The sequence below is a fragment of the Halichoerus grypus genome, chromosome 6 (genome assembly GCF_964656455.1).
Source record: "Halichoerus grypus chromosome 6, mHalGry1.hap1.1, whole genome shotgun sequence".
Classification (NCBI taxonomy): domain Eukaryota; kingdom Metazoa; phylum Chordata; class Mammalia; order Carnivora; family Phocidae; genus Halichoerus; species Halichoerus grypus.
This window is the reverse complement of record NC_135717.1, coordinates 121,380,251-121,405,183: the sequence shown is the minus strand read 5'-3', so window position 1 is coordinate 121,405,183 and position 24,933 is coordinate 121,380,251. Positions and strand designations below refer to the sequence as shown.

Here is a 24,933-nt window from a genome sequence, read left to right as displayed (position 1 = left end):
AGGGAAAGGAAAAAACAACAGCCTTGTCTCCCCAGCCTCTTTCTCCTCTTCCTTCTCAGGGTGTGTGTGTGGGGGGGGGCGGGGTGGCACATCCGGGGCCCAGGGCTGGGTCCCAGCAAGTCTGCTGGGCAGACAATTGAGTTTCTCTTCCTGTCAAACCCAGAGCTGAGGCAAGATGTCTGGGGGCACAGTGGGGAGGGCCTAGGGTTGGTGGTCAACAGGGGCCACTTTAGGATTCCCTCTTACAGAAAGGTCCAATGCATCCCTCTAGTTAAAGGCTTCATCCCACACTCTCACCTGTAATAATCATTAGTAACAAGGCTAAGGACAGGATGCTGACTCAGTGACGCTGAAGCACAATTGTTGAAAGAGAGCAGGGGTGAAGGATGGCAGTGCTAGAACACTTGCAATAACTGTGTATTGAATGCAAATCAGTTTTTTTTGTAAGTTTTTTTTTTTTTAAGATTTTATTTATTTGACAGAGACAGACACAGCAAGAGAGGGAACACAAGCAGGGGGAGTGGGAGAGGGAGAAGCAGGCTTCCCGCCGAGCAGTGAGCCCGATGCGGGGCTCGATCCCAGGACCCTGGGATCATGACCTGAGCCGAAGGCAGACACTTAACAACTGAGCCACCCAGGCGCCCCTTTTTAAGATTTTATTTATTTATTTGACAGAGACACAGCGAGAGAGGGAACACAATCAGGGGGAGTGGGAGAGGGAGAAAGCAGGCTTCCCGCTGAGCAGGGAGCCCGATGTGGGGCTCGATCCCAGGACCCTGGGACCATGACCTGAGCCGAAGGCAGACGCCCCGCAAATCAGTTTTTAAATGAGTCTTTTTGAGACCTTCTGAGTTGGGCCTCTGGTGGAAGTCAAGAAGGTAGAGCATGGTCTGGAAGACAAGCTGTGACCTGAGAAAACTTCAAAAGCTTCATGTCAAAGCTTTTAGGAAGTTCCTCGTCAGTCATTACTCTCACCTTTTTTATTTTTTTATTTTTATTTTTATTTTTTTTAAAGATTTTATTTATTTATTTGAGAGAGAGAATGAGATAGAGCATGAGAGGGTCAGAGGGAGAAGCAGACTCCCTACCAAGCAGGGAGCCTGATGTGGGACTCGATCCCAGGACTCCAGGATCATGACCTGAGCCGAAGGCAGTCGCTTAACCAACTGAGCCACCCAGGCGCCCTCACCTTTTTTATTTTTTAAGTGGACATACAGCCTAGTGTTAGAGGTAGTTACTAATACTTGCCCCTCTCTCCGGGTTCCAGCGGTACAGTTGGACATTAACCTAAGCCAAAGTGGGGGATTTGGAGGAAGGTAAAACAATCAATAAGGAAAAAACAATGTAGTAGGGGAGGGCCGAGCCAACACCTGAGGAGAGGAACCTGAAGCCGGCCACTCCCACGCTGTAGGGGAAACGAGTTCAGCAGGACTTAGCCCTTAAGGAACAACAGCTGCTGAAAAGACAGGGGGAGGGAAAACATTTGGGTTCCTCTAAAGAATAGGGAGGCACGGGGCAGGGCAGGACTGCAAAGGGAGTGACCGTGTAAGTCTCGACTACTGGCGAGTTGCCCCGCTTTGGATCCCCAGCGCCCAGACCTGGACGAGGTTCATTAGAATATTAACTGGCTCCGCCCAGAAGCCTTCACCTTGCCCTCTGACCCTGGGGCCCAGCCTGAGGAGGCTCCCGGGGTCGAAGGCCAGCAAACTTGGGCCGTCCTCACTACGCCGCCCGAATCCCCGGGGCCGCCCCAGGGGCAGGGCCAGCCAGGGCTGCCCGCCCAACCCGCCCCGCCGCCTCCTTGGTCGTGGAATTCGCCAGCCGCCCTGAGGCTGCGGGGACAGGTGACCGACCGGCAGCACCCTCTGCCTTGCACGCCTCTCTCGCGGATCTCAGTCCGGAGGGTTGAGCTGGGTAGCCGAGGGCAATCGACACGCGATTTCGACCTCCCCACCTTCTAAGAGAGGGTCAGTTGGGGTTTTCCAGTCACCCCTGACAACATTGGTGCGCCCCAGTGCGTTCCCGGAGTTTGCGCGCCCCATGTCCCTAAGCCGCTCTGGGACCTGGGTACAGGCTAGGGCTTGAAGATTCTCATTTATCAGCCCCACTTTCCGGGTGCAGGTGGGCCTTGCCCCCTTTTCCCTCGAAGGTCCTGGACGAACGGAGAGGGGCCGTGCCTCGGAACTTCTCTCGGCGCCCAGAAGACTGCCTTACACGGAGCAGGCACCCAATATTGGTATCAGTGGCAGTAATAGAGCCTACGGCTTTTATTTTATTCAAGTCTAGCTTCTTCTTCCTTCCTCCTCCACCTCCGTCCACGAAATGGTGTACTCTCCCTTTAAGACTAAAATGGTGGCTGGCTACGATCAGGACTCCACTTCCGGTGGGGAGGGGGGCGGGACCCCAGCCCGCTCACGCCGGAAGTGGTTTGCGTTTTCAAGATGGCGACTCCCTATGTAACTGACGAGACCGGCGGTGAGTGCGGGAGGCGCGGAGCCGCTTCTCCCCGGGCTCTCGGGGCAGGGGTTCGGACTTGGAAAGGGGTCTGTGCCCCGCCCATCCCGGGGCCCCTCCTTTTGCCCCGCCCTCCGGACCGCCTTCCCCATTCATTCTTTCCTATGGGGTGTCACCTGCGCCCCCTTCTGGTCTCGTGTTTGGGGGTCTCTGCTTCCGGTCACCCAAACCCTGGGGTCCTTCAGTGCAAGTCTCTGCTCCAGGACCTTCACGGGCCCTTAGCTTTTCTCCAGCAGCTGGAGATCCCATATCTCTTTCGGTTTCTGCAGGCTTGGGAGCTCCTGTACTCTCAGTTCCCTCCAATTCCAGCTTTTCCCCCTGTTCCCCTCCCCCATCTTTCAGCTGTACCTGCCTTCTGCCCTACCCCAGCTCCGTTTTAATTCTCTTTCTTGAAGTTGTGTGGGTTAAAGACCTCTTCATTGCTATATAATGCTTTTTACATTCTCTCCCTCATCTTCATTTTTGGGTCACTGAGGTTCAGAGGTGTGAAGGGAAGAGGAACCTAATATAACTTTCAGCTTGAGTTTTCTTCTTGATGGCATCACCCTTCTGTACCTTCTCTGGTGGTGATGGTGATAAAAGTTGAGGGATCTGAGGTGGAAGAAGGCAAACAGGAGGTGTCTAGTGGCCTCTCAAACCCTCTGACAAGTTCATAGAATCCACTGTTACTTCTGGCTAGAGAAGAATTTCCGGCCTGGCTGATTGAGATGCTGAAGTGTCCACTGTGTATGAGGGTTTATGTGTTGAAAACTGAAGTCAGTGTTTTCATTCTGGTTTTGTCCCATCCTAATTTCCTCATCTTTAGAAAAATGTGCATAGGAATATCTACCTAGTGACGATCAAATAAGATGGCATATGTGAAAGCAATTTATAAAATGTACAAGGCGTTACTGTTTTTTGTAGTCTTCACTGCATACGTGCAGTCTTCTGTAGAACTGAGACTGTATGGTGTGTTTTAAAATGTGCCCTTTATGCTTCTTGCTTTGCTACTTTGCATGTTCTTTACATCTCAGCCCACCTCTCCTATGGTATCTTATGACAAGCCAAGTCTCTGCTACTTCTCTCCAGCCTCACATTTCAAAGTGGTACACAGAACCTCTCTTCTCCTGTTCTCTACTCAGTGGGTCCTTCATCTACTGGCTTCTTTTAATGTGTGCTTTGAAAATATTACTCACTGTCCAGTACACTTTTCTTTATTTTTAACTATTTTCTTTAAACTGATTTCATGATAATCCAGATACCATGTTTCACTCTACCCTCCCACTAAGAGGTATCTTCAGTGCTCTGTGACTATGTAGAAGAGAAGGAATCACACTGCTTTTTTGCTTTCTCTTACTACTTCTAGATCATTGACCTACTGCTGTCACTCTAATCTTTGTGGAAGGTGTTGCCATGCAATTATAGCATTTTCTCTAAAACCTCAGGGTAATCATTTATTGCCCACAAGGGCCCAGACCTATTGCATCACACTTTTTTCTCCACTGTGTTTCTTGCTTTTATTCTCAGTGTCTCCAGCATCTTTGGAATACTCTGATCTTATAGTTCCTCAGCACAAGACGGTTGACTTTCCTTTGTATTTTTTTTTTTTTTTTAAGTAGGCTCCATGCTCAGTGTGGAGCTTAACTCGCCTTGAACTCACGACCCTGAGATCAAGACCTGAGCTGAGATCAAGAGTCGGCCTCTCAACGAACTGAACCACCCAGGCACCCCTCCTTTGTATTTTTAAAGTAGCTACATATCAGGGGCGCCTGGGGGGCTCAGTCAGTTGAGCGTCCTACTCTTGGTTTCAGCTCAGGTCATGATCTCAGGGTTGTGAGATCCAGCCCGGCATCGGGCTCTGGGCTCAGCGCAGAGTCTGCTTGTCCTTCTCCCTCTGCTCCTCCCCCTGCTTGCTCTCTCTCTGTCTCAAATAAATGAATAAAATCTTAAAAAATAAAGTAGCTGCACATCAGAATCACTACAACCGGGACCTCCTCTGTGACACTGCTTCCCTTTCAGGTGCTCTCCATCACTTTAGCCTCCTTACCAGTTACCTTTTTCACTATTTCACATCCACAGAATCTGCTTTTTGCCCTTCTTAGGTTCTTGACCTTTCCCATTTCATTGCATCTACCAGTACCTTCATGACTACCTTTGATGCTGCTCTGCTAGACCTTGGTGACTAGCCACTTTGATATTATCTTCATTGCTTTTCTTCATTTATTTTGATCTTCTGTACTTAGCAAGCACTTCTGTTATCTTGAATCATACCCATCACCTATTTTCTTGGCTTCTACGTCTAGGCCACAGCACATGGCTAGAGAAAAAGCTCAGAACTAGCACATTCAGTATAATATAACTTAGTGTTAACTTCTGCCAAGATCCCGGCTTCTCTCCAATTCTTTTTTCTTTGCTTATATTCTATCATGGCTATTTCCCCCAACTTTTTCCAGCATTCTGTGACCCTCCCTTTTAATTCTCTCTCTTGTGGCAGATGGCTTCACTTTTTTTTTTTCCACTTTCTATTTCATTGAAAAGTCAAGGCCTATCATTTTTGTCCCTTTTCTGTTCACAGCCTGATTTCTTGAATAACAGGTCTACACATACTGTTTTCATTTCCTTACTGCTTATTTGTCCCGTAATTCTTTAGTTTTGTTTCCAGCGCCAGCCTCTTCTTAGTTGCTAATTCCCTTTTCTAATTGGTGAATAACTCTCATTCTTGAATATATTGTCACACCTTAAATTCAATCTGCCCAAAATCAATATATTTTTTTTCCTTCCTTATTTCTGTTAATGGCACCCTTGTCCTAGCCAAACCAAGATCAACTTTTTTTTTTTTTTTTTTAAAGATTTTATTTATTTGACAGAGACACAGTGAGAGAGGGAACACAAGCAGGGGCAGTGGGAGAGGGAGAAGCAGGCCTCCTGTGGAGCAGGGAGCCCGATGTGGGGCTCCATCCCAGGACTCTGGGATCATGACCTGAGCTGAAGGCAGACGCTTAACGACTGAGCCACCCAGGCGCCCCCAAGATCAACTTTTTGCACCATGTCTCTTTTTAATTTTAAATAGACTTTATTTTTTAGAACAGTATTAGATTTATAGAAAACTTGAGAAAATGATAACAGTCAATTCCCATATACGTTACACTCAGTTTCTCCTATTAACATCTTACATTAGTATGATACCGTTATTACAATTAATGAACCGAGATTGATACATTATTTTTTTTTAAAGATTTTATTTATTTGTCAGCAAAAGAGAGAGAGCCCAAGCAAGGGAAGCGGCAGGCACAGAGAGAAGCAGGCTTTCCGCTGAGCAAGGAGCCCGATGTGGGGCTCAATCCCAGAACCCTGGGATCATGACCTGAGCCAAAGGCAGCTGCTTAACCAACTGAGCCACCCAGGGACCCCTGATACATTATTATTAACTATATAGTCCATACATTATGCAGATTTCCTTAGCTTTTACCTAACTTTCTTTTCTATCCCAGGTTCCCAACCCAGATACCACATTACTTTTAGTTCTCATGTCTCCTTAAGCTCCTATTGGCCGTTGATGGTTTCTCAGACTTTCCTTGTTTTTGATGACCTTGACAGTTTTGAGGAGTACTAGTCAAGTATTTTATAGGATGCCTCTCTTTTGGAATTTGTCTGATGTTTTTCTCATAATTAGACTGGGGTTGTGTTTTTGGGGTACAACCTCAGAGGAAAAGTGACATTTTCATCATATCAAGGGACCTATCATAATAATTTTTTTACAGTTGATTCTTACCCTGATCACCTGGCTGAAGTATTGTTTGTAAGGTTTCTCCGCTGTAAAGTTACCCTTTTGATCCTTCTCTTTTCCATACTGTACTCTAGATAAAAGTCTCTATTCACAGCTGGTACTTAAAGAGTGGGAAGTTACACTTCCTTCCTTAAGGATGGAGTATTTACATACGTTTATTTGGAATTTTTCTGCAGATTTGTCTCTTTTCCTTTTATTCAATCATTTATTTATAGCAATATGGACTTTGGGTTATAATCCAATACTATTTATTTTATTGGTGAAATGTTCCAGCTTTGGACATTGGGAGCTCTTTTAGTTGGCCCTGTGTCCCTTTGACATAGCCCCAACAGTGTAGGTTTTTGTTTTTGTTTTTTTAGCTCTTCCTTACTTTCTGGCACTAGAAGATGCTCCAGGTTCGTCTTTTTGTTTCCTGTCCCAGTCCTAGAATCAGCCATTCTCCAAGGAGCCCCTGTTCCTTTTACTGGAGAATGGTATCAAGAAACCAAGATCAGAGCACTAGGTATTTTTGTTGTATTTGTTGCATCATCTTTTATTCCTCTCATTCCCCATCCCCTGCCATACACCAGTTGTCAGAATGTCATTTTTCTATTCCTACTGCCGTTATCCTTATCCCATCTTCAATACTTGTCAGCTAGATGGCCTTGGGAATTTTAAACCTTGGGAATCTAAACTTTAGTTTTCTCATCAATAAAATTGGAATAATAACTCCTACAACATAGGATTATTTGAGAATTAAAATTTAAATGAAAGAATGTACATTTCTGGTACATAGAAAGTGCCCAGCGAATGGTTCTGTAATTATTACTGTTATGTGATGATATGGATCAGAAGAGATTATATATGCAAAGTATCAAGCATAGTACTTGATTCATTCTGCATGCCTGATAAAATTCCATTTTCCTTTATCCTGAAAATACTGCTGTGACCTCCTAAATAGTTGTCCTATCTCGTCTCTCTCTCTGTTCCAGTTCATATGACACACTGTTGCCAGATTACTGTTTCTTAAGTACAGATTTACTTACGTAATTTTTGTTCAATATAAATCATTCACCCAGAGTCTACTGTTTAATTTGGCACATATCCTTCTGATCTTTATTTTTTCTGTGCATTTTAAAACATTTTTGAATTAGATGGTATATACAATTATATTTTGCCTTTTCATTTAACCTTATGCCATAAATATTTTTCCTTACTCTTTGTAAACATTTTTAAAAATACTGGCAGAGTGTTTTATTTTATTTTTATTTTTATTTTTTTTTAGATTTTATTTATTTGACAGAGAGCACAAGTAGGCAGAGTGGCAGGCAGAGGGAGAGGGAGAAGCAGGCTCTCCGCTGAGCAGAGAGCTGGACGTGGGGCTCGATCCCAGGACCCCAGGGTCATGACCTGAGCCGAAGGCAGCCACTTAACCGACTGAGCCACCCAGGCGCCCCTGGCAGAGTGTTTTATTGTTTGGGCATGCACCCTCTCTTATGTTTCTTCTGTTATTGAAGTTCTATTTTATTTATTTATTTATTTAAAAGATTTTATTTATTTGTCAGAGAGAGAACACGAGCAGGGGGAGCGGCAGGCAGAGGGAGAGGGAGAAGCAGGCTCCGCGCTGAGCAGGGAGCCCAATGTGGGACTCAATCCCAGGACCCTGGGACCATGACCTGAGCCAAAGGCAGACGCCACCCAAGCATCCCTGTTATTGAACTTTTAGATTGTTTCCAGGATTTTTGTTAGAAGAACTCTATGAATATTTTTTTTTAAGATTTTTATTTATTCATTTGACAGAGAGAACGAGAGAGGGAACACAAGTAGGGGGAGCAGGAGAGGGAGAAGCAGGCTTCCCGCTGAGCAGGGAGCCCGATGCGGAGCTCGATCCCAGGACCCTGACCTGAGCCGAAGGCAGCTGCTTAACCGACTGAGCCACCCAGGCACCCTGTCTATGAATATTTTTGTGCATAAATTTTTGCCTGCATTTAGGGTTATTTTCTTAGGATTGAGTTCCCAGAAGTACAATTACTGGGTTAGAGGCTACAAGCATTTATTGACTTATTAATTATAAAGTTAATTCACGTTGATTGTAGGAACCTTGGAAAATGTTTTTGTAAGCAGTAAAAAATATAATTCACACGCATATTTGATATTCTAGAACCCAAAGGTAACTATAGTTATACTTCCTTTTAGTTTTCTTTCTGTGCACATACGTAGCATATCTATATTTTACATAATTGGGATCATACCAAATGGCTATATTTCCCAAAATATGATCCTTGGAATGCTTAATAGTCCTATGAGGTGTGCTACAAAATAAGTAAAAACAAGATAAATAACATAAGTAAGGTTCCTGTGGTCAAATAAATTTGGGAAGACTGTAAATCACATTCCTATTGTGGATATTCACATGAATAAGAACACATTAAGTCCTGCTGATAAAAACAAAATTGTTTTTCTGTGTTTAACCCAGAATTGCCCAAACGATTTAACAATTTTTGGGGGTAACCTTTGTTAATATCTTATGGAAGTAGTGTTTTATATAACAAAAGCTTTGGAAAATGCTGGGAAATGATAGGGCTGCCTTTATTGTCCTGCTATGTTAGCCAAATTGCTTTCTAAAGGGTTTTACCACCAACAATATATGACTATGCTGGTTTAACCACGTCTTTGACCGCACTGGTATTCTCATCTTCAAAAATTCTACTGCTCTGACAGATGGAAATTATATTTTATTGTTTTATATTTATATTTTCTTTGATTATTAGTGAGGTTGAACTTTTTGTATCTTTTTCATTTATAACACTATATGCAATAGTAGTGTAAAATGCACAACTTTTGGAACAAACCCACAGCCTGGGTTTGAATTCTGCAGCTTATTGACTAACTTTGGGCAAGCTATTAAATTTCTCATCATCTCTCTTTTTGGAATTGATTGTGAAATTTACGTATGTAAATTCGCTTTTAGATACTCTTTAATATGAGCACAAACCACTTTTCGGTATAGTATCACCACATACTAGGTCTCTGCTTGTAACTCCCAGTGAAACTGGGCTATGTGGTATAAGACAGGCAGAATACCATTGTGCTGTTGTGATCTTGGACACATCTTTAACCTCTTGAAGACTCTTAATCTCAGCTGTAGATGATAATACCTACCCATTGTCTAGATTCAATAAAGCAATATATATAAAGTTCCTGATGCACTGTAGCCACTTATTAATAAATGCTCTTTTCTAACTGTTCTTAACATACTGTGAGTTTTCCACTGCTACGATTTTGCTTGTTGTTACTCCTCTTAGAAGGCCCTTTCCCTTCTTTTCTCTGCCTGCAGAAATATCAGCCACTGATTTGTTATTGTTGTTATTACTACTACCTAGCATTTAAGGTCAGGTCCCTGAGATTCTCCTGATTTTCTGTCACCTTCCCCCATCAAATAGGGTGTGATTATTTATTCTCTTGAAATCTAGTACCAGTATGTATCAGTGTCTCTTAAGATACCAAAGACATTTATATTTTTGTTTTATTCCTTGCCTAACTTGTCCACCCTCTTCCTTAGGCAATAAATTGCTTGATTTTTTTTTAAGATTTTATTTATTTATTTGACAGAGAGAGCACAAGCAGGGGGAGCAGCAGAGGGAGAGGGAGAAGCAGGCTCCCCGCTGAGCAGAGAGCCCGACTCTGGGATCATGACCTGACCCGAAGGCAGCCACTTAACCGACTGAGCCACCCAGATGCCCAGATTGCTTTAAAGTAGGGACCATTTTACTCCCTCTTGATAATCCCTATAGCACTTAGTAGGGTACTTTTCTCATAGGAAGCTTTCTTTTTTTTTTTTCTTTAATTATTTATTTATTTGAGAGACAGCGAGAGAGAGATCATGAGCAGGGGGAGGAGTAGAGGGAGAGGCAGACTCCCCGCTGAGCAGGGAGCCAGATGTGGGACTCGATCCCAGGACACTGGGATCATGACCTGAGCGGAAGGCAGATGCTTAATGACTGAGCCACCCAGGCGCCCCTCGTAGGAAGCTTTCAATAAGTGTTTATTACATTTAATTTATTTGTAGTCTGGTTTCTGACTACTCTGCTTTTCTGAAGCTATATTCTTGGAGATAACTAGAAATTTCCAAATTGCCAAAATCAGTAATCTTTTTCTACTCAATTTTCCTTTTCCTTAATCTCTGTGCATTATTCAATACCCTTAATCAGCTACCCTTAAAACTCTTTTGGTCTCCATGGCATAACACCGTCCTAGTTCTTCTCTCCTAGAATTGTTTTCTGTTACTGCTGACACCTTTTCTTTCTTGAGGAAGATGATCATGACCATTTTTCCAGGGTCATGTCTCCATATTGGATCTTCTCTTTCTATATTTTCTCCAAGTGTTAGGAACCACATCTTGGTGTTATAATTCTTGGCCCTGAGATCATCCCAGGCTCAGATTTGTCACACAGATCTCCTTTCTTACTTGAAACAGGTCACAGGGATTCAACACACCTTTAACAGTCACTTCCACCTAACCCCTTAGAGTTCTCCCAGGCCTTGCTTGCTTCACTATGTCCCTGCCACCCCGAAAACAAGGCCCTTTTACAGTTTAAGGCAACAGATTAAGGATTACAAAACAGCAGATGTGGGAAAATAGCTAAATTTACCAAGTTCTTATAGTAGCAATCTCTAATCTGTAGTTTCTTTCTCAAGGGGGTTACTGACAATCCTGATATCCTGCCCTTGGTTTTTATTTCTAGGGGTAGGAGTCTCCAAACCACTCCCTTCATTTTGACTTTACCTTTGGATACCATGAAGGCCAGAGAATGGAACCAAGAGAACATAAAATAGGTGCTCCTTTGTGATAATGGGCTATTTGCATCTCAGGGCTTCCAGTTAGGATGGCCATTCAAGAAGCTTCTGCCTGTCTTTTCTCACGTTCCATCTTTACTAGTCTTAAGCCTTGAAGTATAATCTTTGTGCAGTTATCTTATTTATGTTTCTAGCATTGTCCTTTTCTCCTTAATTTCATGTAAAACACTCCCTGTCTAGAATTGAATTAGTTATTTTCACAAAGTTGTCATCTTCTCTGGACTTTCTTTATGGTGTTGTTGTTGTTTGTTTTAATTCCAGTATAATTAACATACAGTGTTGTATTAGCTTCAGGTATTGGATTTTCTTTGTATCAGTGATTTTTATCCTACAAATTTTGCACATTCACGAGTGATACTGTAATTAGTTTGTGTTCTTTTTTGTTTCCTTTCTTCCTCACTAGAATGCGTGATACAAAAAGGCAAGACCCTTGCTTGCTTTATTCATTGTTGTATCCCTAGCTCCTGTTACAGTGCCTGGCACAACACCCAGTGCTCAATAAACATTTAAAATCCATGTGTGAATAAATATTATTACCATATGCCCAATTTACCCACAGGTATGTTGTGAAAAATAAGAGAGTACATGTGAAAAGCACCAGATTAAACCCATTATAGCACTGTTTCGATTATCTCGTCTATTTCAAATCTTGGCAGTCTTCAGGTCCCGTTGACTTCTTCATAATGAATTTCTCTTTCATTTTCCTTTCAGTACCCATAGAGACTATTTAAATCAGTTTTTCTCTATGGTGGTTATTATTTTCATTTGTTCTACTTTTAGTTTCTATTATACATTTTGAGGTTAATGCTCAAGCACTGCTTTGAGCAGATCCTCTGTACTCTGGTTTTGGCCTTCAGTGTTCTCCCACAGTCTGAAGCTTAAGTGCAAACTCAAGAGGAGATTGGATACCTTTCATATTCTGACTAATTTACTTCTAGTCTCTTTTCCCATTACATGTGCTTTTTGCCCTAAATATACTAGGTTTTTGTTCTCTAATATGATGCTTTAATTAATTAATTAATTAATTAATGTATATATTTTTATGGGAGGGGAGAAGGTCAGAAGGAGAAGCAGTCTCCCTGCTGAGTAGGGAGCCCGACGTGGGACTCGATCGCAGGATTCTGGGATCATGACCTGAGCTGAAGGCAGTCGCTTAACCAACTGAGCCACCCAGGCACCCTACTTATTTATTTAAAAGAAAACATTTTTTTTAAAGATTTTATTTTTAAGTAATCTTTATACCCAATGTTGGGCTTGAATTTGCAATCCCGAGATCAGGAATCACATGTTCTACCAACTGAGCCAGGCAGGTGACCCTCTTTTTATTGAGTTAATTACAGCCTTCTATAGGCCAGGCCCTTTGCCTCAGAGATCAAAGACAAAGTCTCTGCTCTCAAGGAAGTACGCAATTATGTTAAACATTAGAGCATGATAAAGGCCAGAACAGGTGCTGTGCACAAAGGGCTACTTTTAACCTGGTTTGGGGTGGGAAGGTCAGGGAAGACCTCACTGAGGAGTTTATACTTGAACTTGACCTTTAAAGACCAATAGGAATTAACTAAGCTAAGAATCAAGGAAAGTCTATTCCAGGCCAAAGGAAGCAAAAGCAAAAAGGCATAGAGAATAGAGACACAGGTCTGGTAAGATTTGTGAATATTCAGTGGCTGGAGCAGAGTGTGAGTGACTAAGTGCTGAGAGACTGGAGACTAGCAAGGCCTTTTGTGTGTAGTCCCGTCCTCCATGTAAATACCCTGAGGGCAATAGGAATCCAGAAAGAATTTTAAGCAGGGTCCTTACTAGTCTGATTGGTCCCTTTGTGTTGTCCCATATGCCTGAAATACTTCCCTTTCTTGTCTTCTCGTAACTACACTCCCCCCCAACCTCCACCTGTCTAAATCCTGCTCATCTTCCAAAGATCACAACAGGTCTGTCTGTCCTCCACAAAATCTTTATAAATCACCAGGTCAAAAGTAATTTCACTCTCTCCGTTGTGTACCCCTTCTCCAAACCATTTTGGTTTGAAATCTAAAATGAGATTTTTTTTTTTTTAAAGATTTTATTTTTGGGGCGCCTGGCTGGCTCAGTTGGTTAAATGCCTGCCTTCAGCTCAGGTCATGGTCTCGGGGTCCTGGGATGAAGATGCACACCTCCCCCCACCCCCACCCCATGGGGCACCCTGCTTAGCAGGGAGTCTGCTGCTCCCTCTCCCTCTGCCCCTCCCCCACCCCCTGCTCAGGCGTGCTCTTTCTCTCTAAAATACATAAAATCTTAAAAAAAAAAAAAAACCAAATGAATATAAAGTTAAAAAAAGATTTTAAGTAATTTCCACACCCAACATGGGATTTGAACTCACAACTCTTGAGATCAGGAGTTGCACGCTCCACTGACTAAGTCAGCCAGGCGCCCTTAAAATGAGATATTTTTAAAACCCACAATATAACAACATTAATGGGCATTCTTAAAAAGAAAGATTATGGGACGCCTGGGTGGCTCAGTCGGTTAAGCGTCTGCCTTCGGATCAGGTCATGATCCCATGGTCCTAGGACTCGCATCTGGTCCCTTGCTCAGTGGGGAGCCTACATCTCTGCCTGCCTCTCTCTGACAAATAAATAAACAAAATCTTTAAAAAAAAAAAAGATTATTTATAATCTAATCACCTGACAACTTTTCATATTGCACATTCTTTTCTAAACTTAAAAATATGCAAAACATTTAATAATTGAAATCATGGTATTTTTTATATAGTTTTATTATGTTTCACATTATGTCACATTACGTGATTTAAAATTTTATTATCATTCCTTGAAATTATATCATGTCTCTTTGAAGTTTATTTTTAAGTAATCTGTACACCCAACATGGGACTTGAACTTGCCACCCCGAGATCAAGAGTCACACACTCTTCTGACTGAGCCAGCCAGGTGCTGGATGTATTTTTAGTGGATGTATTCTACACTGTTCCTATATATCTGGACTTGAAGTTTGTTTTTAATTTTTAGCTCTTTATAGATAATGCCATAATTTCCCCATGATTCTCTCTCCCTTCTCTTTTTTTCTTTTTTTAGAATTAATCTCTGCAGCACTCATTTTATTTTTAAAAAAGATTTTATTTATTTGTCTCAGAGAGAGAAAGAGGGAGAGAGCACAAGCAGGGGGAGGGGCAGGCAGAGGGAGAAGCAGGCTCCCCGCTGAGCAAGGAGCCTGCCGTGGGACTCGATCCCAGGACCCTGGGATCATGACCGGAGCTGAAGGCAGACGCCTGACTGAGACAACCAGGCGTCCCATCCCTTTCTTGTTTTTGTTTTTATTTTTTTCTGTTGGAAGTATTTCCTTATGCTAAATTCTCAAGGTTGGAATTACTAAAAGTGTTGAATTATTTTTTACTTTAGCCCCTTACCCCTTCCACATCAGTGACTTCCCAGGTGTTGTTGATTCTTTGATAATGGATCTGGCATGGGTCTCGTCCTTTCCCTTCTCACCAGTTCAGCCAGTTCTGTGTCTCATGCCGGGGTCATTGCACCTTTTTTTCCCCTGATTTCCTGAGTCTCCAGTATTTTCCCTTGCCAATTCACCTTTTCATCCTGCCAGATTAATTGCCCTAAAACACTGCTTTGGATAAAAGAGTCATTCATTGGACAAATATTTATTGAATGCATACCGTGTGCCAGATATTAAACTCCTTAGCTGGCATTTAAAGGTCTGAATGTCCACCCCCCTCATCTGCTTTACACCAGCCCTCTGATTCAGCCACCATCTCCTGAACATGCCATCTCTGTTCCCATGGGTGACATTTTGTTTCAGGATGAGCTTCTATTTCGAATCCATTCTGCCTCCTTGTTTACTTACATGAGTTTGACTCTTTAAAGCCCAGCTCCAGTCAGTCCTCCCTCTATGAAGCGTCACCTTTTTCATTCTTCAGTTCATACTCTTGTCTTTAAACTGTTGCGTTTAAGCAAGTGATACCCTCAGTGCCTCTCTTTCATTCACCAGGTAAACTTCAAATTTCTCAACGTTGTGTTGAAGGCTTTCCAAGATCTGGCCCCATTTTTTTATTATTCCCTAACACGAACTGTCTGATTCACCCAGACTCCTCTTTTTGTTCTCTCAATACTCCACGCCCCTTCCCACATCCATGCCTTTCTTTGCTTGCTTGTTCTTTGTCCAGTCTCTTCTACCTGTCAGATCTTACCCATTTTCTTTAACAATTTTTTTTAGTTTTAATTTATTAATGATACTTGCATTTTGAACAAAAAGCCAATTCATGGAACAATATATAATCCATATGGAAAGACTTAGACTTGACTTTTTTTTTTTTTAAGATTTTATTTAATCATTTGACAGAGAGAGCACAAGCAGGGGGAACAGCAAGGAGAGGGAGAGGGAGAAACAGACTCCCTGCTGAACAGAGAGCCTGACATGGGGCTCTGGCTCGATCCCAGGCCCCTGGGATCATGACCTGAGCTGGAGGCAGATGCTTAACCGACTGAGCCACCCAGGCGCCTCTAGACTTGATTTTTTACTTTTCTTTTACAAATCTTTCTTTCTTTTTACAAAAGTAATACTTAAAGAAAAAAAAAAGTAATACATGGGACGGACGCCAGGCTGGTTCAGTTGATGGAGCATGTGACTTCCTCTCAGGGTTGTGAGTTCAAGCCCCACGTTGGGTGTGGAGCCTACTTAAAAAAACAAAACAAAACACAACACATAATACAAGATAATATATGTATATATAAGATTTTTAAAAACATATTAATGGTATAAATAAAGATATCTATGAGGGCAGAAAGTATATATGTTAATGGTTAATGGTTTCTATTACCTCTTCTTCCAGGTTGCCCCTCTTAAGATAACCAGCATTAAAGGCTTGGTACCTTGGTATGTGTCCTTCCACACCTTTCTCCTTGCCCCAGTGCATAGACCATATGAACTGTTAAGTGCTGCTCCTTGCCCCAACAAGACTGGGAGCAAACCTTACACCAGCAGTTCTCAAAATGTTGTCCAGGACCCTTGGAGGTTCCCTAAGACCCTTTCAGGAGGTCTGCAAGCATAACTATTTTTATTATATACTAAGATGTTAATTGCCTTGTTTTGCTGGGTTGACATTTGCTCTGAGGGTGCAAAAGCAAAGGCGGACGAAACTGCTGGCCCCTTAGCACTAATCAAGGTAGTTACACCAGCTCCCACTCATTGTGCTCTTCACTGCCACATGCTTGCAGTAAATAATGCCAGTTTCACTTAAGAATATCCTTGATTAGGGGCGCCTGGGTGGCTCAGTTGGTTAAGTGTCTGCCTTCGGCTTGGATCGTGGGTCCTGGGATTGAGCCCCACGTCGGTCTCCCTGCTCAGCAGGAGCCTGCTTCTCCCTCTCCTCCCCGCTTGTGCTCTCTCTCTCTATATCTCTGTCACTATAAATAAAATCTAAAAAAAAAAAAAAAGAATATCCTTGATTAAACACTAAGATTTACTAATTTTATTAAACCCTGGCCCTTGAATACACATCTTTTTACTTTTTTCCAGCTTTATTGAAATATAATTGATATATAACATTGTATAGATTTAAGGTGTGCAATGTGATGATTTGATACATGTATAGTTTGTGAAATGTTTACCACAATAAGGTTAATTAACACATCCTTCACATAATTACCATTTTGTTGTTGTTAAAGTCTACTCTCATAGCAACTTTCAAGTATACAATACAGTTCTGTTAATGACGGTTACCATGCTGTACCTTAGATTCCCCAGAACTTACTCATTTTAGAACTGAAAGTTACTCATCTTTTTAATGTTCTCTGTGGACTAACTGGGAAGTGAGGATGAAACACTCGGCTGCATACTGAAGTAAGGTGGGGTCTCAAGGAAAAGCACTGGCGCACTTGTCCACCAGTTGCAAGCTAAACAGGCTTCCTTTTCACGGAACACCATTTTTATGTGTAAGAACTGCTGACAAACTCATAATTGAGAACTGGGTATCTGATAGGCATTTTCCTGAAAATGAGGGAAGTGAGCCTGTCATTTCAAGGAAAACAACTGACAGTATTTGTTGCCAGTGGTAAAATTCAAGCCTTCAAGTAAAAATTAGAATGCTGGAAAACTTGTATTTGCCACTGTGAGCTTGACAGTTTGCCAGTAAAGACTTTTCTGGTGAGATTAACAGGTATGTTTGTTTTTTTAAAGATTTATTTATTTATTTTTGAGAGAGAGAGAGCGAGAGCGAGAGAGAGAGAGTGAGCATGAGCAGGAGGGGCAGAGGGAGAGAGAATCTCAAGCTGACTCCAAGCTGAGCTTTGAGCCTGATGCAGGGGCTTGATCTCTTAACCCCCAGACCACCACCTGAGCCGAAACCAAGAGTCAGATGCTTAGGGTGCCTGGGTGGCTCAGTTGGTTGAGCGATTGTCTTCGGCTCGGGTCATGATCCTGGAGTCCCAGTATCGAGTTCCGCATCAGGCTTCCTGCTCAGCAGGGAGTCTGCTTCTCCCTCTGGCCCTCCCCCCCTCATGCTCTCTCTCTCAAATAAATAAATAAATAAAATCTTTAAAAAAAAAAAAAAGAGTCAGATGTTTAATTGAGTACCACCCAGGCAGCCTGTTTTTTTTTTTTTTTTTTTTAAGGTTTATTTATTTTGGGGGGTGGTCAGAGGGAGAGAATCTTAAGCAGACTCCCTGCTGAGCATGGAACCTGATGCATGGCTCCATCCCACGACCCTGAGATCATGACTTGAGCCAAAACCAAGAATTGGACACTTAACCAACTGAGCCACGCAAGGCCGCTGTTTTTTTTTTTTTTTTTTAATATTGCATAGTAAAATGGATAATATTGCAAAATAAGAGCGGAAGGGGGATCCTGAAAGAAAAAACTTTGAGGATAACTACTCTACACATTGTCCTGCCACTTGCTTTTTCACTTAGTATATCATGAGCACCATTCAAGCCAGAGTCAGTGCATTTATAGCTTGACATTCTTTTTCATAACAGCATGGTGTTCCATCATGTGGATGATCCACATGTATTCGGGCACTCAGATATTGATGGCCATCCAAGTTGCTTTCGGTTTTTCCTATTTTAAGTAATGCAGCAACAAACATCCTTTACATATATCCTTGTGTACTGGTGCTTTTATATTTGTAGGATGGATCCTTAAAAGTTGACCTGTTTTTCATGACCTATCTTAATAAAACTTCCCCTCTCTACATCTCCAGTCCTTTCTCCTTCCTACAGTTCTTGTTTTTGCCCCCTTTTGGCCTCTTATTCAGTTACTGCCTTTTGATGACCCCATGCTATTGTCTTGTGTTGTTGTTTTTTTTTAAACTCTTCCTCTTTGCCTGTCCTATCTTGCCAGCTAGATTAAAAGTAGAAAATAGTATAAAAATAGAAACTCCTGGGGCGCCTGGGTGGCTCAGCTGGTTAAGCGTCCAACTCTTGGTTTCGGCTCAGGTCATGATCTCAGGGTCGTGAGACCAAGCCCGCACCGGGCTCTGCACTCAGCAGGGAGTCTGCTTGAAGATTCTCTCCCTCTGTCCCTCCCCCAATGCGCATGCGTGCTCTCTTTCTCTAATAAATAAATAAAATCCTTAAAAAAAAAAAAAAAGAAACTCCTGAGGGTGGGGATGGTGTTTGGGCACTCAGTGAATAATGACAAGAGAGGGATTGAAGGTTGATGAGAGAAAAGGATGCCTTCATGGTTGCATCTAGTGGCTGGATGGATGCTAAGGAAAGCTGTGTGCATTCATGCATTGTTTCAAATTGGAAACTATTTGAAAATTAGGAAGAGTAACTATGTAACTTAATTCTCTCATTGCAGGCAAATACATTGCCTCAACACAACGACCTGACGGGACCTGGCGCAAGCAACGGAGGGTGAAAGAAGGCTATGTGCCCCAGGAGGAAGTCCCAGTGTGCGTGATTAGGCGTGAGAAGGGGGTACTTAATGGGGTCCCTACAGAAAAGAAGACTCTCCTGATCCCAAGACCCTAGGAAATGGAAGGAGGGAGCAACTATCTGAAAAAGAAGAGGAGAGGGGCTGAGATTCAGGGATGTGGGAGGGGGGTTACAAATGCCTAGTCCTGTTCCTATGGCTTCTGTTCTTCAGAACCTCCAAATAGCATTCAGAGACCGGGAACTTTGAGACCTAGAGACCTTCCCATAGCCTGCAGAACAGGGGAAAATTGCAGAGGGACCACAGGGGAGGAAAGAAGCAAGAAAGTGAAAAGGCTGAAGTGATTTGGAAGGTTAAGAAAAGGGCTCCAAAAGGCAGTGATTCTTTGAGAACTGTTGACCTCTCTTCCCTGCAGGTATGAGAACAAGTATGTGAAGTTTTTCAAGAGTAAGCCAGAACTGCCCCCAGGTCTGAGCCCTGAGGCCACTGCTCCTGTCACCCCGTCCAGGCCTGAAGGGGGCGAACCAGGCCTCTCCAAGACAGCCAAACGCAACCTGAAGCGGAAGGAGAAGCGGCGGCAGCAGCAGGAGAAGGGGGAGGCGGAGGCCTTGAGCCGGACTCTCGATAAGGTGTCTTTGGGAGAGACTGCCCAGCTGCCCAGTGCTCCGCAGGGCTCCCGGGCAGCCCCTGCAGCTGCCTCTGAGCAGCCTGACTCAGCCGTCACCACTGAGAAGGCCAAGAAGATCAAGAGCCTAAAGAAGAAGCTTCGGCAGGTGGAAGAGCTGCAGCAGCGGATCCAGGCTGGGGCAATCAGCCAGCCCAGCAAAGAGCAGCTGGAGAAGCTAGCGAGGAGGAGGGCACTACAGGAGGAGCTCGAGGACTTGGAGCTGGGCCTGTGAGGCCTTTGCGGAGGGGGGGGTGGACTGCAGAACAAACCAGGGGGCGCTCTGGGGGCCTGGGGAATGTGGGCAGCCTCGGTCAGGAGGGGGAACCCCCGTACTGACTCCCACCTCTCCTGGCCCAACTCCGTCCTCCAGAGCCGAGCCTCGCTGTCATTCCTTCCCTCTTCTTCCCAACTCCGATTTTTTGGACTTTTCTCCCTCCCATTCCCAGTGTTGAAAATCTCAGTGACTACCCCAGGTACCTTTGCTGCTGATCGGGTGTCTTGTTGAAAAGAAGATTGGGTGGGTGGGAATCTCTTGCAGAACTGAGGTCGACGGTAGGGGGAGTACACCCAAGTCTTGGAGTCTCGCTTCCTGTTCACAGTGTTTATGGGTTATTTCTCCCTCCATCCCTCACCTTTTTTTTTTTTTTTTTTTTTTTTAAAGAACAGAATAAACTCAAGTAGACAACATGCCTGGCTTTGTCCCTCTCTTTTCAGCTTCTAGGCTTCTAGCAGTTGTTTTATTTCCTTCAGTTTGGTACAGGAAGACAAGTGTTGGGAGTAATATTACTTTTAATTTATTTTATTTTATTTTAAGATTTTATTTATTTGACAGAGAGAGAGAGAGAGAGAGAGAACACAAGTAGGGAGAGTGGCAGGCAGAGGGAGAGGGAGAAGCAGGCTCTCCGCCGAGCAGGGAGCCAGACGCAGGGCTCGATCCCAAGACCCCAGGATCATGACCTGAGCCAAAGGCAGCCGCTTAACCAACTGAGCCACCCAGGTGCCCCTTTATTTTATTTTTAAAAGATTTTGTTTATTTGAGAGAATGAGACACAGAGAGAGCACAAGCATGAGCAGGGAGAGGAGCAGAGGGAGAGGGAGAAGCAGACACCCGGCTGAGCAAGAAGCCCAACATGGGACTCAATCCCAGGACTCCAGGATCATGATCTGAGCCAAAGGCAGATGCTTAACCAACTGAGCCACCCAGGTGCCCCTACTTCTTTCAATTTTTTAAAAAATTGTGAGTGTATGACTCAATTAGCAACACTGGTTTCTATACATGTTTGCTCAGACTTAAGTGAATAGTAATTAGGTTATAATAAAATGAAACTTAGAACAACTTAGAACATTAATTTCACATATTAATTTACCTGTGTCTTATTCTCATGCTGCATAGCAATGGGGCCTTTGTACCTCCCTTACTGGTTCTTTCTGAAGCTCTTTTGAGATTTTACCTTCTCGGATGCCACCCCAAGATGGCATTGTGGGACAAACTAATACAAGAAGAGGCATTTACTGGGGCGCCTGGGTGGCTCAGATGGTTGGGCGTCTGCCTTCAGCTCAGGTCATGACCCCAGGGTCCTGGGATCGAGCCCCGCATTGGGCTCCCTGCTCAGCAGGAGGCCTGCTTCTCCCTCTCCTACTCCCCCTGCTTGTGTTCCCTCTCTCGCTGTGTATCTCTCTGTCAAATGAATAAATAAAATCTTTAAAAAAAAAAAAAAAGAAGTGGCATTTACGCCAAAAAGAGCTGTCACTTAATTTTTGCATATGCGATTCACCCCCCCCCCTCCAACTTATCACAAGCTTTCTTTCTATCCAGCTGCTAGTGTAGAGACCAATGGAGGGGAAGTCCCCTGGAATGAACTGTCTTACTTGTTCCAAGTTCTTAGCCTGACTCATAAGGTCCCACACAATCTGGCCTCATTTTTTGCCATTCCTCAACTCTGGCCAAACCGCTCCAACTATACTGACTACTTTTTCATTGAATGAGCCATATTCTCTCTGACCTTCAGTCATTTGCCCTTACGGGTCCCTCTGCCTATGATACTCTTCCTTAGTCTGTGGATCTCAATGTCATCCTCTCTAGGAAGACTTCCATTACACTCAAATATTAATTTAGGTGCCTCTCTAAACTTGCTTCCTTACTTAGGTTTGTAATGACATTTATTACATCACGTTGTTATGCTTGTTCACTTGTTAGCCCTCTTCCTCCTCATTAGATCATTGCACTCCAGGGCGCCTGGGTGGCTGAGATGGTTAAGTGTCTGCCTTTGGTCTACCTCAGGTAACGATCTCCAGGTCCTGGGATCGAGCCCCATGTTGGGTTCCCAGCTCAGCGGGGAGTCTGCTTCTCCCTCTCCCTCTGCTTATGCTCTGTCTCTCTCTCTCTCAAAATGAATAAATAAAATCTTAAAAAAAAAAAGAGCATTGCACTCCTTGAGCCCTGGGACTGTTTATCATCAGTGCATCCCAGTACCCCAAATAGTAAATTCTCAAATAATTGAATAAATAAGGCCACAAGCCACGTGTACAAACAGAAGATGACGGATAATTTGTGCCTCGAACAGCTGAGCTCAGTTAATGAGGACTTGCCTGGGCACCTCCGTGTGAGACTAAAAGCCTGAGTTCCCTTGTGTAGGACCCCTGCACAATTGTAAAGATTTTATAAATATGACTTAATTGGCTTATATATAGATGTTTGATGTTTTATAAGTTCAGGTGTTTTAGAGGAATCTATAGTTTAAAAACTATTATTAAGGAGAGATTAATTGCTTTGCAGAAGGGTATGCCACAGTAAACCTTTAAATTTCCTGGATCTTAAGTAGTTTGATTAAAGTTTATTTTGATATTTGTTGGGCCATGTTGTTAGTCATTGTGTCAGTCTGGAGGGATGCAATTATGAATACACTGTAGAGCCTTCATTTAAGGAAGCTATTAAGTTGTATAATTCACTAATACTAGGCAGATTTAATTAAGTGCTAGACAGCACTGTTTTGAGGGATAACTAAAAGAAAAACCATTTCTTCTAATTGGGGGAATGGAAAGACTTAATGGTGGTGTTGGATTTTGAAGATTATGACTCACATCTCAAGAAAGGCAGGTAGCGGGCGCCTGGGTGGCTCAGTCGTTAAGCATCTGCCTTCGGCTCAGGTCATGATCCCAGGGTCCTGGGATCGAGCCCCACATCAGGCTCTCTGCTCCGCGGGAAGCCTGCTTCTCCCTCTCCCACTCCCCCTGCTTGTGTTCCCTCTCTGGCTGTGTCTTTCTCTGTCAAATAAATAAAATCTTTAAAAAAAAAAAAAAGAAAGGCAGGTAGGGGAGAGCAAACATGGCAGCACGAAAGGGATATGGTGAGTTTGCTTTCAATTCTGTAGGGGCAAAAAAAAAAATTCTGTAGGGGCACCTTTCCTTACAAAAAAATCAGTGTTGATATAGGATGAAAATTTGCACATAAACTAGTGTTTTTCAAAATGTGGGTCATGAAATCGATTTAGAAAGTGGTGACTAGGGGCGCCTGGGTGGCTCAGTCGTTAAGCGTCTGCCTTCGGCTCAGGTCATGATCCCGGGGTCCTGGGATCGAGTCCCACATCGGGCTCCCTGCTCAGCGGGAAGCCTGCCTCTCCCTCTCCCACTCCCCCTGCTTGTGTTCCTGCTCTAGCTATCTCTCTCTCTGTCAAATAAATAAATAAAATCTTTAAAAAAAAAAAAAAGTGGTGACTAGTAGTGTGTTTTGTTCCTCAAGTTCTTTTTTTTTTTTTTTAAAGATTTATTTATTTTAGGGGCGCCTGGGTGGCTCAGTTGGTTAAGCGTCCAACTCTTGGTTTCAGCTCAGGTCATGATCTCAGGGTTGTGAGATGGAGCCCTGCATTGGGCTCCCTGCTCAGCACGGAGTCTGCTTGAGGTTCTCTCCCTCTGCTCCTTCCCCCGCTTGCACATTCTCTCTCTCAAAGTCTTTTAAAAAAGAGATTTATTTATTTTAGAGAGAGAGAGAGTCTCAAGTGGACTCTGAGCTGAGCGCAGAGACAGAGGTGGGGCTCAATTTTATGACCCTGCGATCACAACCTGAGCCAAAACCAAGAGTTGGACATGACCGACCGCACCACCGAGGCGCCCCAAGATTTTGTTTTTAAGTCATCTTTACACCCAAGTGGGGCTGGAACTTACAACCCTGAGATCAAGATTCACATGCTCTACCGACTGAGCCAGCCAGGCACCCCACTAGTGATATTTCTAAATGAAGTAGAATAGAAAATAGCAGAGACTGATGCTTAATAGGAGTAAATATGTCTCAGGATAATTCTGTTTCAGAGTATATGTATATCACTATATGAGTGTTGAGTGAGAACATAAAATGCATTTCTTACCTTGGTTTGCATGAAAATAAATTTGAAAGCCACTAATAAAAATCAATAGTAAGGGGCTAGGGCATCATCACACACTCTCTCTCTAGTCTCTGTATTTGGGATGGATGGGGTAGAAGGATACTAGTTTAATTATTTCCCCAATGGGCTCTTGTAGCTTATGGAAAAGTAAATTCGCTTCTCTCTTACTTCTTACTCTTGAGGCTATCTTACTGTTTATTTGGCAATTCTTTCCCCCTTGCAGATGATTCCAACTAATGTGTAAATAGTAAAGATTCTAGGGATCTGGAAGTGAGTTATTTTAGAATCAGCTTACCCTCAGGGGCTCAGAACCCATGTGTTAGTTTCTTATTATCCACTAGGTGGTACTGTGAGGGGCGGGTATTTGCAAGTTATCCTGTCTCTAGACTCCAGCTTGTTTTGAAACTAGCAGATAGGTTTACTTAGGCAGAAAATCTTTTCTCTTCAGGCTCCCAGGCATTCCAGCACAGGGTGTCTAGATCTCCCTCCCCTCCCCAACCATAACCTTGTCTTACAAATTGAGGAGGATAGAGAATCTGGGATCGAGAAGGTACAACTTTTTGTCAGTATTGCCATCTCTCAAAAGAAATCAGAAATGCTTTACATTCCCCCATGGAGATCAAAGAAGATGCTGAACTGCAGTGGAAGGAATGGAGGTTATACCCCCAAGACAATAACTGGCTTAGTGGGGGTAATGGAATTGGCTGGGAGGAGGGGAGCGAGAAGATGTTAAAGGATCTCTTCTTTGAGAGGCACCTGGGTGGCTCAGTCCATTAAGCAGAGTTAAGCTTCTGCCTTCAACTCAGGTCATGATCCTGGGGTCCTGGGATGGAGTCCCCGTGTTGGGCTTCCAGGGAGCCTGCTCTCACGCGCTATCTCTGTCTGTCTTCTCTCTC

The 24,933-nt window shown here is 43.4% G+C and overlaps 1 protein-coding gene across 4 annotated transcripts; it reads left to right on the top strand.

Moving 5' to 3' along the window:
- The first annotated feature begins 1,850 nt into the window (after positions 1 to 1,850).
- Positions 1,851 to 20,345, top strand: PYM1 (PYM1 exon junction complex associated factor). 4 transcript variants are annotated; one of them, XM_078076113.1, is made up of 5 exons: positions 2,433 to 2,475; positions 9,872 to 10,015; positions 11,005 to 11,095; positions 18,917 to 19,010; positions 19,407 to 20,345. In XM_078076113.1, exons 3-5 carry the CDS (start codon positions 11,071 to 11,073, stop codon positions 19,888 to 19,890), a joined length of 603 nt encoding a protein of 200 aa, XP_077932239.1. In that variant the 5' UTR covers positions 2,433 to 2,475; positions 9,872 to 10,015; positions 11,005 to 11,070; the 3' UTR covers positions 19,891 to 20,345. The 4 variants fall into 4 exon arrangements, with proteins under 4 accessions (XP_035942522.1, XP_077932238.1, XP_035942521.1 ...); XM_036086629.2 differs by lacking the exons at positions 2,433 to 2,475; positions 9,872 to 10,015 and adding an exon at positions 1,851 to 1,967; XM_078076112.1 differs by lacking the exons at positions 9,872 to 10,015; positions 11,005 to 11,095 and adding an exon at positions 6,640 to 6,675 and having other exon boundaries at positions 2,387 to 2,475.
- The last annotated feature ends 4,588 nt before the right edge of the window (positions 20,346 to 24,933 follow it).

Bases quoted from the DNA above. Each gene is read 5' to 3' on its own strand.
- PYM1 (XM_078076112.1), top strand. From the start codon at position 2,442: ATGGCGACTCCCTATGTAACTGACGAGACCGGCG. The intron at 2,476-6,639 runs GTGAGTGCGGGA...TTGTTTTTTTAG, and splicing joins TGTAACTGACGAGACCGGCG to CTCTTCCTTACTTTCTGGCA. The intron at 19,011-19,406 runs GTGCGTGATTAG...TCTTCCCTGCAG, and splicing joins CCCCAGGAGGAAGTCCCAGT to GTATGAGAACAAGTATGTGA.